The sequence below is a fragment of the Salvelinus alpinus genome, chromosome 35 (genome assembly GCF_045679555.1).
Source record: "Salvelinus alpinus chromosome 35, SLU_Salpinus.1, whole genome shotgun sequence".
Taxonomy (NCBI): domain Eukaryota; kingdom Metazoa; phylum Chordata; class Actinopteri; order Salmoniformes; family Salmonidae; genus Salvelinus; species Salvelinus alpinus.
In genome coordinates this window covers 14,416,786-14,434,688 of record NC_092120.1, presented here as the reverse complement: position 1 = coordinate 14,434,688, position 17,903 = coordinate 14,416,786, and the positions used below count along the sequence as shown (strand labels likewise).

Sequence of the window (17,903 nt, the reverse complement as noted above, 5' to 3'; positions counted from 1 at the left end):
TTATTATCAGCTATGTACAGAGTTTTTAACAATGTGCAAATAGTTGTAGTACGAAGAGTGGGGGGGGGGGAGATAAATAAGTATTTACAATGTTGTTTGTGCTCCACTGGTTGCTCTTTTCTTATGGCAACTGGACACAAATCTTGCTGCTGTGATTGCACATTGCGATATTTCACCTAATAGATATGGGAGTTGATCAAAGTTTGATTTGATTTCAAATTCTTTGTGGGAAATATGTGTCTCTAATATGGTCATACCTTTGGCAGGAGGTTAGGAAGTGCAGCTCAGTTTCCACCAAATTTTGTGGACAGTGGGCACATATCCTGTCTTCTCTTGAGAGTGAGGTGTCCTCTCTCAATAGCAAGGCTATGCTCACTGAGTCTGTACACAGCCAAGGATTTTCTTCATTTTGGGTCAGTCACAGTGGTCAGGTATTCTGCCACTGTGTACTCTCTGTTTAGGGCCAGATAGCATTCCATTTTGCTCTGTTTTTTGGTTGATTCTTTCCAGTGTGTAAAATAGTTATCTTTTTCCTTTATCACAATTTGATTGGGTCAATTGTGTTGCTTTCCTGGGGCTCTGTGGTCTCTTCGTGTTTGTGAACAGAGCCCCTGTTGGCTGAGGGTACTCTTCTCTAGGTTCATCTATCTGTAGGTGAGTGCTTTGTGGTGGAAGTGTGGGCATTGCTTCTTTTTAGGTGGTTGTAGAATTTAACATCTCTTTTCTGGATTTTTACAAGTAGCGGGTATAGTCCTAAGTCTGCATGCATTGGTTGGGGTTTTGAGTTGTACACAAAGTATATTTTTGCAGAATTCTGCAGACCGTCTCAATTAGGTGTTTGTCCCATTTTGTGAATTATTGGTTGGTGAGTGGACCCCAGACCTTACAACCATAGAGGCATTCTATTTAAGTGATAATGCCCGAGAAGCCGGTGTTTGGAGGATATAATGGCACAAGTTTTGTTAGGCCCGAAACAAAGTCGAGATTGAAGTATTTTTAGACTGATCCTAATTGGGATGTTGAGTTTTATGTTTCTTTTGATGGCATAGAAGGACCTTCTTGCCTTGTCTCTCAGATCGTTCATAGCCTTGTGGAAGTTACCTGTGGTGGTGATACATAGGCCAAGGTACAGTAGGTAAAATGATTTGTGTGCTCAAGGGCAACGGTGTCTAGATAGAATATGTATTTGTTGTCCTGGCAACCGGATCTTTTTTGGAACACCATTCTTTTCGTCTTACTGACATTCACTGTCAGGGCCCTGGTCTGACAGAATCTGTGCAGCAGATCTAGGTGCTGCTGTAAGTCCTCCTTGGTTGGGGACAGAAGCACCAGATCATCTGCAAACATTTGATTTCTGAGTACAGTAGGGTGAGGCCGGGTGCTGCAGACTGTTCTAGTGCCCTCGCCAATTTGTTGATATACTGTATATAGTATGTTGAAGAGGGTGGAGCTCAAGCTGCAATCCTGTCTCACCCACAGCCCAGAGGAAATAAATATGTGTGTTTATTGCCAATTTCAACTGCACGCTTGTTGTTTGTGCACATTGATTTTATAATGTCATATGTTTTTCCCCCAACACCGCTTTCCATCAATGTGTGTAGCAGGCCATCATGCCAAATTTTGTCAAAAGCTTTGTTGAAATCAACAAAGCATGAGAAGACTTTGCTTTTGTTTTGCTTGTTTGTCAATAAGTGTATGCGTGATTGGTTGTACGATATTTTGGTAAGAAGCCAATTTGACATTTGCTCAGAACATTGTTTTCACTGAGGAAATGTTGGAGTCGGCTGTTGATGATACTGCAGAGGATTTTTCCTGACGCAGATTCCACAGTAATTATTGGGGTCAAATTTGTCTCCACTTCTGTGGATTGAGGTGACCAGATGTTGGTTCCAAATATTGGGGAAGATACCAGAGCTGAGGATCATTGTAAAGAGTTTAAGAATAGCCCATTTTAATTTATGGTCTGCATATTTGATTATTTCCTTTAGTATACCATCAACACCACAGGCCTTTTTGGGATGGAGGGTTTGTATTTTGTCCTGTAGCTCATCCAATGTAATTGGAGAAGCCCATGGGTTCTGGTGGTCTTTAATAGCTGATTCTAAGTTTTGTAAATGATCATGTTTTTGTTCTTGGTTCTTTGTTATATGATGAAAAGGCTGGAGAAGTGGTTTTGGATAGATAGCTCTTTGTGTTGTTTGTTTAGTGTGTTCCAATTTCCCAGAAGTGATTTGATTCTATGCATTCTTCAATCACATTGAGCTGTTTTCTGACATGCTGTTCCTTATTTTTTCTTAGGGTACTTATGTACTGTTTCAGTGTTTCCCCATAAAGGCATAAGTTAAGGTTTTCTGGGTCTCTGTGTTTTTGGTTGGATAGGTTTCTCAATTTCTTTCCAAGGTTTTTGCATTCTTCATATCTCTCTCTCGCGCTCTCTCTCCATCTCTTTCAAAGGGCTGTCCCTTGACTATATTTTGTATTTATTTGTTAATCAATTCATCATAAGGCCATGATGTCATATCCTCCTGAGACCCAACAATTCATTTTTGTCCTCTCTAATGGACATTAATATTTGTTCCTTAGCTTTAAGGCCATACATGCCACTGTGTTAGGTCCTGGTTTACATTTGAGAGGACATTCTGGGCTTTTCAATGATATCACATGTGTCACCTTGATAATTTGTTATTTTTGGTTCATCTAAATGGTACCATCACAATTAGCACATCTTATGGTAAGTGTTTGTAATTGTGTAATTACCTGGTGCTGTAATGCATCATTTGTCCTGGGGCCAGATTCACAAAACCTTCTTAAGAAATTTCTTCTTAACTGCAATTTTTTCCTTAACTATAGACTTAAGACGAAAGTTAAGCAAAGTTGCTATTCCTCAATAAAGTTCTTGGAAATGTTCTTAAGGTTTTTCCTAAATTTCTTCCTAAGAAAAAAGTTAAGAAGAAATTCTTGAAAATAATGCTTTAGGATTTATTCTTGGAAATGTACTTAACTTTAGGACAGCTAAACCCTTGTCTTGAGACGAATGGATACTTTTGTAAGCATGAACGTTTTCTTGCACCACAGACACAGTTGGCTACCGGATATTTAAATACAGCAAGAAATCAAATTAAACGTGCATTATCTAGCTACCTAGTTATTAACAATATATTACAATATTCTATAAGTGTTAAATAGCTAGCGTTATCTCGTCAATTTGCAAAGAAGAACTTGGCTAACTTACCTAACGTTAACGTCGTTAGCTATGTTGTTGGCTATAATGTCGGGACGTGTTGGTTAACTAACACGGAACCCAAACCGGCTGCGTGCGTGCTCCATCGTGCATAAATGTATTTTGTCCCCCCACACCAAACGCGATCATGACACGCAGGTTAAAATATCAAAACAAACTCTGAACCAATTATATTAATTTGGGGACAGGTCGAAAAGCATTAAACATTTATGGCAATTTAGCTAGTTAGCTTGCACTTGCTAGCTAATTTGTCCTATTTAGCTAGCTTGCTGTTTCTAGCTAATTTGTCCTGGGATATAAACATTGAGTCGTTATTTCACCTGAAATGCACAAGGTCCTCTACTCGGCCAATTAATCCACACATAAAACGGTCAACCGAATCGTTTCTAGTCATCTCTCTTCCTTCCAGGCTTTTTCTTCTCTTGACTTTATATTGCGATTACCGCCACTGACCTTGTTCGTCTTTCAGTCACCCACGTGGGTATAACCAATGAGGAGATAGCGCGTGGGTACCTGGTGCTATAAACCAATGAGGAGATGAGAGAGGCAGGACTTGCAGCGCGATCTGCGTCAGAAATAGAAAGGAGTTCTATTTTAGCCCTTGGCATCGCAGACGCTCGTTGGTGCGCGCGAGCAGAGTGGGTGCAATAATTGAATAACATGGATTTCTACATTTATTTTGCGACGCTCGCGCACGCGACGTGTCCGGTCTGGGCAGCATGTTAGCAGCCGACTTGATGTCGGACCACTTCTTTTTTACGGAGTCTCTGTCCTTTGCCATACCCCCGATGGCAGAGACAGACTTGGCCACTCTTGCCTATCCTCTCTTTTTGGTGTCTGCAGTGACCCCACAGTTTTCAAGTCTCCCCAACAGCAATCATTTCCTGGCTGCTATTTCCTCCACCATCACTTCAAGCTATTGTTTGCTGAAGTTTTTATTCCGCTTTCCTTGGTTATCCATTTTTTATTTTGATGTACAGTAGCTAACGTCAGTCTGGCTATAGTGTGTGTGTGTGTGTGTGTGTGTGTGTGTGTGTGTGTGTGTGTGTGTGTGTGTGTGTGTGTGTGTGTGTGTGTGTGTGTGTGTGTGTGTGTGTGTGTGTGTGTGTGTGTGTGTGTGTGTGTAAAGGGTCCGCGAGCCAACTAAAACATTTTTATTCTCGAGACATAAAGCAAAAAAATAAATGTAATAAAATGTAAATATCAACATTTTATTATAGTGGGCCAAATCCTATCATCCCTGTCACATAGGCTTATTTATTAGTTTCAAGCACGTCACTAATGTCAATGCCACATAAGAAGATATTTACGAAGTTCTTAAGAAAGATATTTACAAAGTTCCTAAGAAAACTACGAGTTCCTAAGAACATTTTGAGGAATTGCATTTACAAACTATCTTATGAACTTATTTTTTGTCTTAAGCACCTTCTTAAGTTTTTTCGTAAGTAATGTTTTGCGAATCCAGACCCTGATCTTGTTCACATTCTGATTGTGCCCACATTTTCAGAAATATGTTTACTCCAGTGGAGGCTGCTGAGGGGAGGACGGCTCATAATAATGGGTGGAACAGAGCAAATGGAATGATATCAAACACATGGAAACCATGGTATTAAAATGTGTCTCATATCAGTCCACCGTGTCCGCATTGTGACCAGATTTCCTGGTCCCTCCCTGTATAAAAAGTATTTGGCAGCTATTCTTTCAAAATAATATGTATTTATTTTAAAACAGATATTGATCCAATAAAAAGCATAGTTGGAGCACACCCAGATAAAATTGTTTTGTGTGGAGGTGCTGACTAACGGCGAATAAACTGTAACCTAGAAAAATAAATAGAGTCGCACATTTCATATATATAAACTCCCAGTAATGTATTGAGTAAAACACCAACGTTTCGGTATCACTGTGCCTTCTTCAATAATATGTATTTATTTATTTGAAGACAGATATTGATGTCATAAGTCAATCGTGCCACCTGGCAATGATTAGGAGGCGGGATCATGATGATTTAAATGGTTTCACTGTCCAAATCGGCAGGCGTTGCTGACTGCTGCCAGATTTTACAACGACAGAATATGTATTTTAGGTATCAACTAACCACATATGTTATAGCGATCTGTCAGTCGATGACGTGTCACACAACCATTGGTTGATGCCCATGCAACGTCGGAGCAGGGGATCGCGACCAATGCGTGCCTGACTACAACCTAGGTCTGCAAGGTCCGAGCACAATGCTTCTTGTAATCGTCTACACCTGTCTGAAAATGAGGGCACAATCAGAATGTCGACAAGACAAAGGATGCAAGTTAGAACCAGGTATAAACGGAGCTTAACAGGTACATATCTCAGGAATAGTTAGGTGAGTTTTCAGAGCAGTGTAATATTATTATTTTTCCACATTAAATAGAAGATTGTTTGTAAATGTCCTCTGTAGTCGGCATCAAGAAGCACTATTTTTACCTACTGTCCCCATTTAATGTAATTTTTCATATTTACTATCAACCGAGTCCTTAATTAAGGCCACTACAGTTCGCATAGGCCTACAATAAAACATGTATATCATTTTTTACCCCCAAAATTATTTGTAACGTTTTTTTCACGACAAACACTTATGTAACGCAGGGAGGATATTCTGCAGCTTTATTTGCTAATCCCAAATATTTGATCAACAAACGCGACTGCACCCTTTTTTATGGGAGCGAGTTTGGTGCGTTTTACATGACGTCATCAACCATTCTGCGCAAGGATTGTATTCAACAGAATGAGCAGCTGGTTACGCTGTATAGCCTACAGTCAATAATAGTAGAATAAATGTATGGACGTTGGCTATAGCTGAATGGTAGGCTATCAACACAGCAAGGTATGTGGTCTTGATTTTCAATGTAAATTAATTGCTTTGGTCAATAGGTGTTTATTGGCGGCTACAAGAATATGGAGAGGGCAGTCTGGTTCACATACGCTGATGATGTGAAGCGTTCTGTGTTTATTCTGGTACGGCGGCCGAATATAGCCGGACATTACATTCATTCACTCACATGCAGGAATCAATTTATTATAAGGCTTATGTTATGGCATTATCCTTGGCTATCCGATGAGAATGTCTTGAACAAGGTGCGTGCTTGCCTTCTCAGCGAGAGGCCTAAAACCAGGCACCTTATTATCAGAGGCTGCTGAATCGTGACAGAGTATTGCCAGGCCCTTTCGGGTGTGGACTGTTAGCCAACAGACTAGACTAGCATGATGGGTTGAGCCTTGTTTCATTTTGTTAAAGGTTATTGAATATCAAAAAATATATAGCTTACGTATTTCTCAATGAATAATTAATTTTTTGTTTTCAACTGTATCGAGCAAGATCGAGTCCCCAAACATGATACATTTTATATACATGTTTTTTTTTTAAAGGTACACTACTGTTCAAAAGTTTGGGGTCCTTGTTTTTGAAATATATATATATTTTTAAGTCCATTAAAATGACATCAAATTGATCAGAAATACAGTGTAGACATTGTTAATTTTGTAAATGACTATTGTAGCTGGAAACGTCCGATTTAGTTTTTTAAATGGAATATCTACATAGGCGTACAGAGGCCCATTATCAGCAACCATCACTCCTGTGTTCCAATGGCACGTTGTTAGCTAATCCAAGTTTATAATTTTAAAAGGCTAATTGATCATTAGAAAACCCTTTATGCAATTATGTTAGCACAGTTGAAAACTGTTGTTCTGATTTAAATAAGCAAAACAACTGGCCTTCTTTAGACTAGTTGAGTATCTTTAGCATCAGCATTTGTGGGTTCAATTACAGGCTCAAAATGGACAGAAACAAATAACTTTCTTCTGAAACTCATCAGTCTATTCTTGTTCAGAGAAATGAAGGCTATTCCATGCGAGAAATTGCCAAGAAACTGAATATCTCGTACAACGCCTGTACTACTCCCTTCACAGAACAGCGCAAACTGGCTCACAACTGCGCAAGAGGACAAGTACATTAGAGTGTCTAATTGGAGAAACAGACACCTCACAAGTCCTCAACTTGCAGCTTCATTAAATTGTACCCGCGAAACACCAGTCTCAACGTCAACAGTGAAGAGGCGACTCCAGGATGCTGGCCTTCTAGGCAGTTTCGGGACATTTTGAGCCTGTAATCGAACCCACAAATGCTGATGTCCCAGATACTCAACTAGTCTAAAGAAGGCCAGTTTTATTGCTGCTTTGATCAGAACAACAGTTTTCAGCTGTGCTAACATAATTGCATAAAGGGTTTTCTAATGATCAATTAGCCTTTTAAAATGATAAACTTGGATTAGCTAACACAACGTGCCATTGGAACACAAGAGTGATGGTTGCTGATAATGGGCTTCTGTACACCTATGTAGATATTCCATAAAAAAGCTGACGTTTCCAGCTACAATAGCCATTTACAAAATTAACAATGTCTACACTGTATTTCTAATCAATTTGATGTTATTTTAATGGACAAAAATGTGCTTTCCTTTCAAAAACAAGGACATTTCTAAGTGACCCTAAACTTTTGAATGGTAGTGTGTATATAAAAAAAAAATCCATTCATGCATGAAAATAACATAAGGATTGGGCTAATAAATTGACCATTCTCCCAATCATTTCCCCATGACTGTCTAGGATAACAGGCGGGGCAGCAGGTGCACTTTTCATAATGGTGTTGATGTCAACTTTGTTTTCACAGTAGCTACTTCTGGTTAATATTTGACCTCAACCAATGGGCAGGTAGAAACTCATACAGTTTTAGTCCACTGTCAACACCATTGGTCCAGACCGACCTGGTGAAGGGAGTTGAAGTTGGCCTGCAAAGCCATGACATAACATGTAACCTATGTTACAGGTAACCTGACAAAATGGAGAGGGGAAATTAGTGAGTACAAAAACACTCACCATATTCTTTGAATTAACATCACAAATGTACTTGTTTTTTGCCATATGGTTGATAAAGTAACAAGACTGACTGTTTCGGATGTCATTGCAGTGGTGGCTACTCCCGGGAGTATTTTGACCGCTTTATTGAAAGCCAAGACTCATCTGTTGTGAACAAGTTCCAGCAAAAGTACTGGAAAACCAAACAGAAGATCATCAAGGTCACAGGAAAGAAAGAGGACGAACATGTCGTGGCGTCAGACGCAGACCTGGATGGCAAACTGGAGGTTAGCTTCACAGATCAAATGCTTCAAATCTGTTTTGTTACTGTGCCATGAATACATTGTCATAGATACACAGACAACTGTTGCTCCAATTACCAAAGACCTGAGCGGACAATATCAAGTATCAACCTTTGTTCATCTCACACACAACACAGGCAGATGACTGTTAAAGATTTGTATAAAATGCATATATTTGTTGACTGGCAGAAGTCATTTTTCCATGGCGTTGTAGGTGTTTCACTCTGTCCAGAGAACGTGCATGGAGCTATTGAAGGTGATCGAGCAGTACCAGAGAAGAATCTGCTGTGAGTCTTTTCACCCTCACATCTGGCACCCACTTCCATCTCGGACCCAGTTACATCAGGATACCCAAGGTTCTTCTGGACCCGGATTCTGAAGCCCTGTTCAATCCTCTGAGTTCTACCATGTGGCTCTATCCCTCCTCTTCAGTTCTATCCCAGGAGGAGAATGAGTTGGGGCGGTTCCTGCGCTCACAGGGCTCCCAGGACCGGACCAGGGCTGGGAAGATCATGCAGGCTACCGGGAAGGCCCTCTGCTTCTCCTCCCAGCAGAGGTTTGTACCTGGACCACACTACCAGAGGACAGACAGACTGGATATTGCAGTGTAGATAGAGAGACAGACATGCAGGATAGTAGTCTCTCACTCTACCAGAGGAGACGAGACAGACTACTAGTGTAGCAAGACGGACATGTAGGATAGTAGTTTTTGGCGGTGTGTCCATAAGGCTAAGGGAATTTAATTGCCAAAATTATATAGCCTAATTAGCCTACTCCTGTCTATACAAATCCTTCAACATAGGCTACTACACCAGAAAGCATGATTTGGCCACAGAGGATCATTAGCTTCTTTAAAATGGGTGGCAGATAGACTAGCGGTTAAGAGTGTTGAGCCAGTAACTGAAAGGTCGCTGGTTTGAATCCTTGAGCCGACTAGGTGAAAAATGTGTTTAGTACCCTTGAGCATGGCACTTTACCCTAATTGCACCTGTAAATCGCTTTGGATAAGAGCATCTTCTAAATGTAAAAATATATAAAAAAGATTAGCTGTGGATTGTTTTAAATTGCATTGCCTTCAGTCGGAATTTCTGCAGCGTGTGCGGCAAATACCAAATAGATGATTGTTGAGTTGCGACTGTCAGTGAAAAGTAGCGGCCCAGCCAGGCATATTGCAATATTTGAAAATACAATCGCGGGTAAACATAGTTTTGAAAGCAAATGGCTATTGCTGTAAAGAGAAGACGATGAAAAGACTGTCTTTTAGTTATCAAAATTCTCAACTTAATTGAGCGAACAAACGTATCAGCACCAGCTGAGATCATCAGCTATATATCACCAGTGAGTGCACGTTCACTGATCAGGGCCACTTGAAAGTTTGTTTTTGGACAATAATTTCCTCTTCCGGGTTAGATTGACGTCATATTGTAAGTATTTGTGTGTCTCCTTCTCGTATATTAGGCCTAGGAGAAGGGGAGACCATTTTTTAAAATCTGTTTGTCGTTCTCAGCAGAGTAGGTTACCTTGTAATTTTTGTCGTATTTATAAAAAAGATTCTGTTTATGTCTCCGGTCATATAAAGTGTAGTAGAATTTCATGAAATGTGTTTATAAAAGGCCACATTTTTCCCGTGCAAAGAAAGGAGAAGAAACATATCTAATATAGCCTATAGCTCTACGTCACTACGCAGTCAGCCATGCATTGAACAGTCTTTTTTTGCAAACAGTGATTGAGTTATATTATTAGCCTAAATCAGGACTATCCAATCTACTCATCACATTATGAATAGTAGGCTATCTTGCATAAGTCTGCAAATGTGATGATGCATGGAATGCTACACTTATAAAGGTACAGTTCTATGGTGAAAAGTAGCTTCCTCAAACTTGAAACTCACACGCTGCCTATGATGGTAGTCTCCCTCTTACAGAGAAGATAGAAAATTGCGTCAATTGGCTCCTAAGGGGCAGGCTAGGAGTCTGCTGTGTATAGAGGCAAGAAAGAAAACCGCATACAGTGAGAGCTTTGTATTATGACAGACATAGGCCTGTACTGTATCAACTAGAGGTCGACCGATTAATTGGAATAGCCAATTTAATTAGGGCCGATTTCAAGTTTTCATAACAATCGGTAATTTTGGACGCCAATTTTGGACGCCGATTAAAAAAAATATATATATTTTTTTTTACACCTTTATTTAACTAGGCAAGTCAGTTAAGAACACATTCTTATTTTCAATAATGGCCTAGGAACGGTGGGTTAACTGCCTTGTTCAGGGGCAGAACAACAGATTTTTACCTTGTCAGCTCAGGGATTCAATCTTGCAACCTTACGGTTAACTAGTCCAACGCTCTAACCACCTGCCTCACAAGGAGCCCGTTACGCGAATGCAGTAAGAAGCCATGGTAAGTTGCTAGCTAGCATTAAACTTATCTTATAAAAAACAATCAATCAATCATAATCACTAGTTATAACTACACATGGTTGATGATATTACTAGTTTATCTAGCGTGTCCTGCGTTGCATATAATCGATGCAGTGCGCATTTGCGAAAAGGACTGTCGTTGCTCCAACGTGTACCTAACCATAAACATCAATGCCTTTCTTAAAATCAATACACAGAAGTATATATTTTTAAAACTGCATATTTAGCTAAAAGAAATCCAGGTTAGCAGGCAATATTAACCAGGTGAAATTGTGTCACTTCTCTTGCGTTCATTGCATGCAGAGTCAGGGTATATGCAACAGTTTGGGCCGCCTGGCTCATTGCGAACTAATTTGCCACAATTTTACGTAATTATGACATAACATTGAAGGTTGTGCAATGTAACAGGAATATTTAGACTGATGGATGCCACCCGTTAGATAAAATACGGAACGGTTCCGTATTTCACTGAAAGAATAAATGTTTTGTTTTCGAGGTGATAGTTTCCGGATTCGACCATATTAATGACCTAAGGCTCGTATTTCTGTGTGTTATTATGTTATAATTAAGTCCATGATTTGATAGAGCAGTATGACTGAGCGATGGTAGGCACCAGCAGGCTCGTAAGCATTCATTCAAACAGCACTTTCGTGTGTTATGCCAGCAACTTTGCTGTTTATGAATTCAAGCCTATCAACTCCCGAGATTAGGCTGGTGTAACCTATGTGAAATGGCTAGCTAGTTAGCGGGGTGCGCGCTAATAGCGTTTCAAACGTCACTCTCTCTGTGACTTGGAGTACTTGTTCCCCTTGCTCTGCATGGGTAACGCTGCTTCGAGGGTGGCTGTTGTCGATGTGTTCCTGGTTCGAGCCCAGGTAGCGGCGAGGAGAGGGATGGAAGCTATACTGTTACACTGGCAATACTAAAGTGCCTATAAGAACATCCAATAGTCAAAGGGATATGAAATACAAATCGTATAGAGAGAAATAGTCCTATAATAACTACAACCTAAAACTTCTTACCTGGGAATATTGAAGACTCATGTTAAAAGGAACCACCAGCTTTCATATGTTCTCATGTTCTGAGCAAGGAACTTAAACGTTAGCTTTCTTACATGGCACATATTGCACTTTTACTTTATTCTACAACACTTTGTTTTTGCATTATTTAAACCAAATTGGACATGTTTTATTATTTATTTGAGGCTAAATTGATTTTATTGATGTATTATATTAAGTTAAAATAAGTGTTCATTCAGTATTGTGGTAATTGTCATTATTACAAATACATTTTAAAAATCGTCCGATTAATCGGTATCGGCTTTTTTTGGTCCTCCAATAATCGGTATCGGTATCAGCGTTGAAAAATCATAATCGGTCAACCTCTAGTATCAACACCGTACCCAGAGTGTTTGAATAGAAACTGATGACTCATAATTGAGAGAGTGCTATGGTAATCCATGTTGTTTCGGTAATGGTTCATAGGTTAATTTTTACTCATTGTTTGCTGCTCCATCTTTAAGCTTTAGTGACCAATAACCCAGTCAAAAAGTTTCAGGAGCCGAAAAAAAGGTGAACAGACAATCATCTTTCTAAATGTATCTTTTCGTCCAGCTGCTGCGCTTCACTCATCCACATTGTGTCAGCTGCACTTCATTTGGATGAGTGGATTTGTTCTCTGTTGATGAGTCTTTTGTCCCCCTCAGGCTGTCTCTGCGTAGTCCTTTGTCTCGCCTCTACCAGGAGGTGGAGACTTTCCGATACCGGGCCATCTCTGACACCTGGCTGACGGTGAACCGCATGGAACAGTCCAGGACGGAATACCGTGGAGCACTGCTCTGGATGAAGGATGTATCCCAGGAGCTCGATCCAGACACACACAAACAGATGGAGAAATTCCGCAAGGTTTGGATACTCTCTTTAGATATTGGTCTCAGTCATATCAGGATGAAGGACTGTTTAAACAGTATGAAAGCAGTCTGTGGGCCAGATTGATTAAGCATTTGTACCTGTTTCTGTACAAAGAATTACATCTAAATTTCATAGAATCAAACAGAAAATAGAATTGTTATATTTACCACTAGATGGTGCAATTTACTGTAAAATGGTGTACTTTAATATGGAGCTGATTCATGGGAACTAGGGGAAAGGCATGTTTTCTTCTGTTTTGTGTTGGTTGCACTCAGGGGTTATCTTGAGTGAGAAAGACTTCAGTTGCACCTGCAACATCTGTGTATTCTCATGTGTGATGATCATTATTCCGTGCAATGTTACGTGCCTAAGTTATGATCCTGTCTTCAGTTGGGCAATATTTAATATCTCTTCTCTCCATCTCAGGTTCAAGTGCAGGTGCGATCCACTAAAACAAGCTTTGACAAACTGAAGAATGATGTCTGCCAAAAAGTCGATTTATTAGGAGCCAGCCGCTGCAATCTGCTTTCTCATGTTTTAACCACATACCAGGTACACCAGAATATCAAGGAGTGGTGTATGCACAGAAAGTAAAATAGCAAGTATTGCATAATAGTAATTGTTGGCTACAGCCTGGTGCTAATATGTATTTGTGTGTTTCAGACCACCCTGTTGCACTTCTGGGAGAAGACGTCTCACACTATGGCTGCCATTCATGAGAGCTTTAAGGGCTGTCAGCACTATGAGTTCTCTACAATCAAGGTGAGGGAGGCCTCTATCATATCTTAGATTATTTTATTTTTTTAACTAGGCAATTCAGTTAAGAACAAATTCTTATTTACAATGACTGCCTACCCCGGCCAAACCCTAACCCCAACGATGCTGGGTCAATTCTGCGCCGCCCTATGGGACTCCCAATCACGGCCGGTTGTGATACAGCCTGGAATCGAACCAGGGTCTGTAGTGACGTCTCTAGCACTGAGATGCAGTGCCTTAGACCGCTGTGCCACTCTGGAGCCCAATCCCTCTATAAACTGTATCATCTTTGTCAGGATTTTGGAATCGGTGAATAGTCTGTTTTATATCTATGATATACTCAAAATGTGTCCGTACAGTGTTGTACTTTACATTAAGAAGGAACTGTGTGTTTCACTACAAGGCCTCACTTAGATGACAGCACAAGGTGTCGTTGTTAGCGTCATGTCTTGTGACATTGTCAGTATGTCATTCTTCTACTTCCAGAGCCTCCAAGACCCCATGGATAAACTGTCATCTCAGGGATCGAAGAAAAAGAGGGAGAAGAAAGTCAAAACAAAGACCGATCTTGAGGAGACTGCAGATGGCCAGTAAGTGGAAATCCATACAACGTGACAGAATTAATTTAAAGTCTTACATTAGGCTTCACAGGATCCTATACTGTACACTACATGTAACATGCTGTTTGTTGTTATCCATAGACTTATCTCAATAGATCCCAATGAAGAGTCCAATGAAGAAGGTAAAGAACCATAGTGCCATTGTAACGCACACTTGTTCTATATTGATGGATTTAAGGCTAGATTAAATCAGATTCCCAACACCTGCATAGCTGTTGTGTTGACAGTGTCTGAGGTGGAACTGTGTTAGAGCTGTCAAATCCACAAGCGGCTGCCGGCATTATACCTATCATGGACATTGCCATTGGCTGCATGGAGTCCGGGTTAACGCTAAATTTGATTGAATCTAGGCCTTAAATTAAGTTACCATGCACTTTTCATTATCATCCTGTGCAGCTCAAACCAAGACACCTTCTGGACAATTCTTTGAAGACATTGACCTTAATAGACAAATGACAGGTAATATACAGAAGCACCACCTCAACGTGTGTCCTAAATGAATACCAGAGAAAAATATATGAACAGATCATGTGAAATTATTTCTTATTTTACCCCCAAAAACATATCAACTACCCATTATTAGGCCCCACTGCCCACCTCTAAATAACACAGTATTCGATTGGTTATTCCAGGGCCTGAGGATCTTCTCTCAGCCTTCTCTCGTCAGGAGCAGGAGGAGGGTGGAGAGAGGGACAGCATGGCCTTGTTGAATGAGATCCTGGGCAGCACGTCTCTGGATGAGGGCGAGTTCTCACAGGAGTGGCAGGAGGTGTTTGGTAAGGGGGACCAGGGGAGCGGAGCCACTAGTAGAGGGGGCCTAGTGGAACCCCAGCAGGAGGAAGACTCCTCCATCTTCCTCCCATCTCACCTCCTGGACCAGAACAGGAACAACCTCCAATCTTCTCTCTCAGGTCAGAGGTCAAATACTGTAGATCATACAAGACTGTTGTGCATATTTATGCATTGCTCTTCATTGAAAAACAAACCATGTGAAGCATCACCGTGTAGTTCTTCCAAAACACAGGATTTTGTGGAGAGAGAGCATGTACAAGATCATCCTTGATTAAATTGAGGAGAAATCCCTGACCAGAGTATGAAGCATGAAACAATTGAATCAATTTGTATTATTAGTGTAATTCAATTCAACCCTGTGGTTGGTTAGATTTTATGGATGAGCCCAGAAATGACATAATTAGGGCTGTGCAGTTGGCCAGTTTGTTTCTTCTCTCAGAATAAGTACTTCAACAAATAAACCTCTTTTTCACCAAGCTTAACTATTTCCACGCTGCGAGAAAATGGCCCTACATTTTTTTACTACAGTTGTGTAAGTAATAGGCACTGGCTATTTGACACTGGCTATTTGAATCGCTTACCCATAGCTAATTGCTCATCTCTTTCCATTCCATTTCTCTCTGGGTCTGGCAGCGACTACTACAGTAGTCCCTCATCTGTTTTTGTGTTTGTCTATATTCACATGGGGGCTAGTGAAGTGAACAGTCATACTGAAATATAATCTTTTAACCTCATGTGGATCTAAATGTATTATTAAATAAGTTTCCATTTCACACCACACTTGTACAGGGTACATACATACTTGTGCATGCGTGAAACAGGACAAATATAAATAAGTACCCCTTATTTGACCTTTGAAATGGTTATGGACTGACAATTGTATTTTGGAGAACATACATGGATTTGGTGAAGACATGCAGTGTTCAATAATTGCAATATTCTTGTCTATTGCACAAAGTCAAAAGTTCTGTGTGAAAGTAATTTATTGTCTCCTGGATCAAGCAACGATGTGTATCCCCTCAAGATGGGTCTAAATCTGCCTCTCCCTTCCAGATTGGGCCACGAGCATTCCACAGCCCATCTCCCAGGCAACAGAGCAATCATCTGGAGCCAATCAGAACCCCTCTAGGCCAACAGCAGTGAGAGGTAGGATTGGGCCAAACGAGTAAAACCTATGAATAGAATTGAAAGGGTTTAGCTCATAAAAAAAAAAGCTGTGTTTCCAACAAGAACCTGTGTTTGAATGCTTTCGGAGTACTTGTTGGGTATAAATAGCACAATGTCTGAGTCAGATGAAGCCCTGTATTAAACAAGACATTACTATTCAACATCCAAGTTTACTGTGTGAGATGTTTTACCTCTGGTTCTGATTGTCCAGAGACTCCAGAGACTGCCAAAGACCTCTCAGCCTGGTTCAACCTGTTCGCCGACTTGGACCCTCTGTCGAACCCAGACGCAGTAGGCAGGAGTGGGCAGGAGCATGAGCTTCACAACGCATAGACCTGCGACCTGATTCACATCCAGGGCAAGCTCCTACGCTATAAGTTAGCATAATGCACAACAAGGTTATGGTTATTTTGCTGTTAACATCTGTTCTAGGGTCATCTCTTTCTCAACCCCCGTCCTACTCCTTACCATTGAGTTAAACAACAATTTTACCCTGACCCTGAGAGGCATTTACTGTACAAGTATTCAATGGTATCAATCAATTGAGCTTGAAATCGTGAATTCCAAAAGAAAACAAATGTTATTTGTGTCTTTGTTTAACATGATTTATCAATGTTTATAAGTTAAGTTGTCAGAGCGGGTAGATGCTTTCAACAACCAAAGGATGTACGAAGGATTCATGATTAGCTTTTTCAGAATTATTGCCTTGTCATTTGGGTATACCTGTAAGGTTTCTGGTGGTGACAATGATGAGGCCTTTACACCCATCTCAACAATAGGAAAATCAGTATACAGTATGAAAGGGTAAAATATGTATCAGTTTTGTCTGATAGATCATACATTTATTGCATGTTTTGTGTAATCCTTATTTGATTGTGATTGTACTCACGATATGTTACTGTTGACAATAACATATCTAACATTTGATTTGTTTGAGATGGCCTGGAATAAATTCAAGGTGTGTTATAGAGCAGCGCACTAGACAGCTGACAATGCACCTTTTTAAAAGGCATTTCCTCAGATGTTTGTGGAAATCCTATTCACGGTAACCACTGCACATGTCGGCTCCAGCGTAAATTACCTTAGTCTGTTCTGGTGCGCTGTTCTATAACACGCCTCAGATTGCATCCCAGCCTAGGTATACATTTATTAACTAGCTGCACTTTCAAGTACACAATCTGTATTCTATTGCTTGGAGAGCAACCTATGGAAGAGTGAGAAATGTGCATAACACATTCTAACCTGCATAAAATACATATGTTGTAATTGGTGACTGGTTTTAAGCTTGTAAACAAAATTATTAGAATTATATTTTATTTGTGGAGTGCTGAAGTGTGCATTTTGATTTTGTCAGTAAAAATGTGCTAAATGAGACTAACTTATTAGAATTCAACTATTGCCATTGTTTACATTAAAGCCTTGTTTATTCCTGTTATCTTATGTATTGTTGCTTTATTTGAATGCTGCAAAGCTATGCTATTGTTCCTCTATTGTCAGGTTACAACCACCACAAGACTATTTTTCCTCTTTGGTTTATTAGCTTTGAATAGATAGTGGAATATGTGCATTCTCTCAACTGACAGAATTTCTATCTCACTGAATCCCTGAGGCATATGCTGTCACTGTAGGCTTCCTCTGAACCATAAAACTGAACTAATAAGCCAGGTTTTAAGGGGTTCTAGGGCTCGATTAAATCCGTATCGTTGAAGTTCAGCGCTATAGCACCCTTTGAAATGTCGGACTGAGACGACATATGCAGCGTTTACTGTGAATGCAGTCTCCACGAACGCAGGAACGTTGCCGTTA

General features: G+C 40.2%; 1 protein-coding gene across 6 annotated transcripts; it reads left to right on the top strand.

The window, feature by feature from the left end:
* Nucleotides 1–5,445: 5,445 nt before the first annotated feature.
* On the top strand, nt 5,446–17,532 carry LOC139564404 (islet cell autoantigen 1-like). Of its 6 annotated transcripts, none has more exons than XM_071383903.1 (14): nt 5,446–5,557; nt 8,103–8,132; nt 8,244–8,418; nt 8,648–8,720; nt 8,866–8,989; nt 12,558–12,756; nt 13,189–13,314; nt 13,426–13,524; nt 14,005–14,108; nt 14,220–14,260; nt 14,535–14,597; nt 14,771–15,049; nt 15,984–16,076; nt 16,309–17,532. In XM_071383903.1, exons 2-14 carry the CDS (start codon nt 8,116–8,118, stop codon nt 16,428–16,430), a joined length of 1,515 nt encoding a protein of 504 aa, XP_071240004.1. In that variant the 5' UTR covers nt 5,446–5,557; nt 8,103–8,115; the 3' UTR covers nt 16,431–17,532. The 6 variants fall into 6 exon arrangements, with proteins under 6 accessions (XP_071240004.1, XP_071240002.1, XP_071240003.1 ...); XM_071383901.1 differs by having other exon boundaries at nt 5,453–5,577; XM_071383902.1 differs by having other exon boundaries at nt 5,464–5,600.
* Nucleotides 17,533–17,903: the final 371 nt, after the last annotated feature.

Coding starts and splice junctions, on each gene's coding strand:
- LOC139564404 (XM_071383903.1), top strand. Junction 13,315..13,425: donor ATGTTTTAACCACATACCAG/GTACACCAGAAT, acceptor TGTGTGTTTCAG/ACCACCCTGTTGCACTTCTG. Junction 15,050..15,983: donor CCTCCAATCTTCTCTCTCAG/GTCAGAGGTCAA, acceptor TCTCCCTTCCAG/ATTGGGCCACGAGCATTCCA.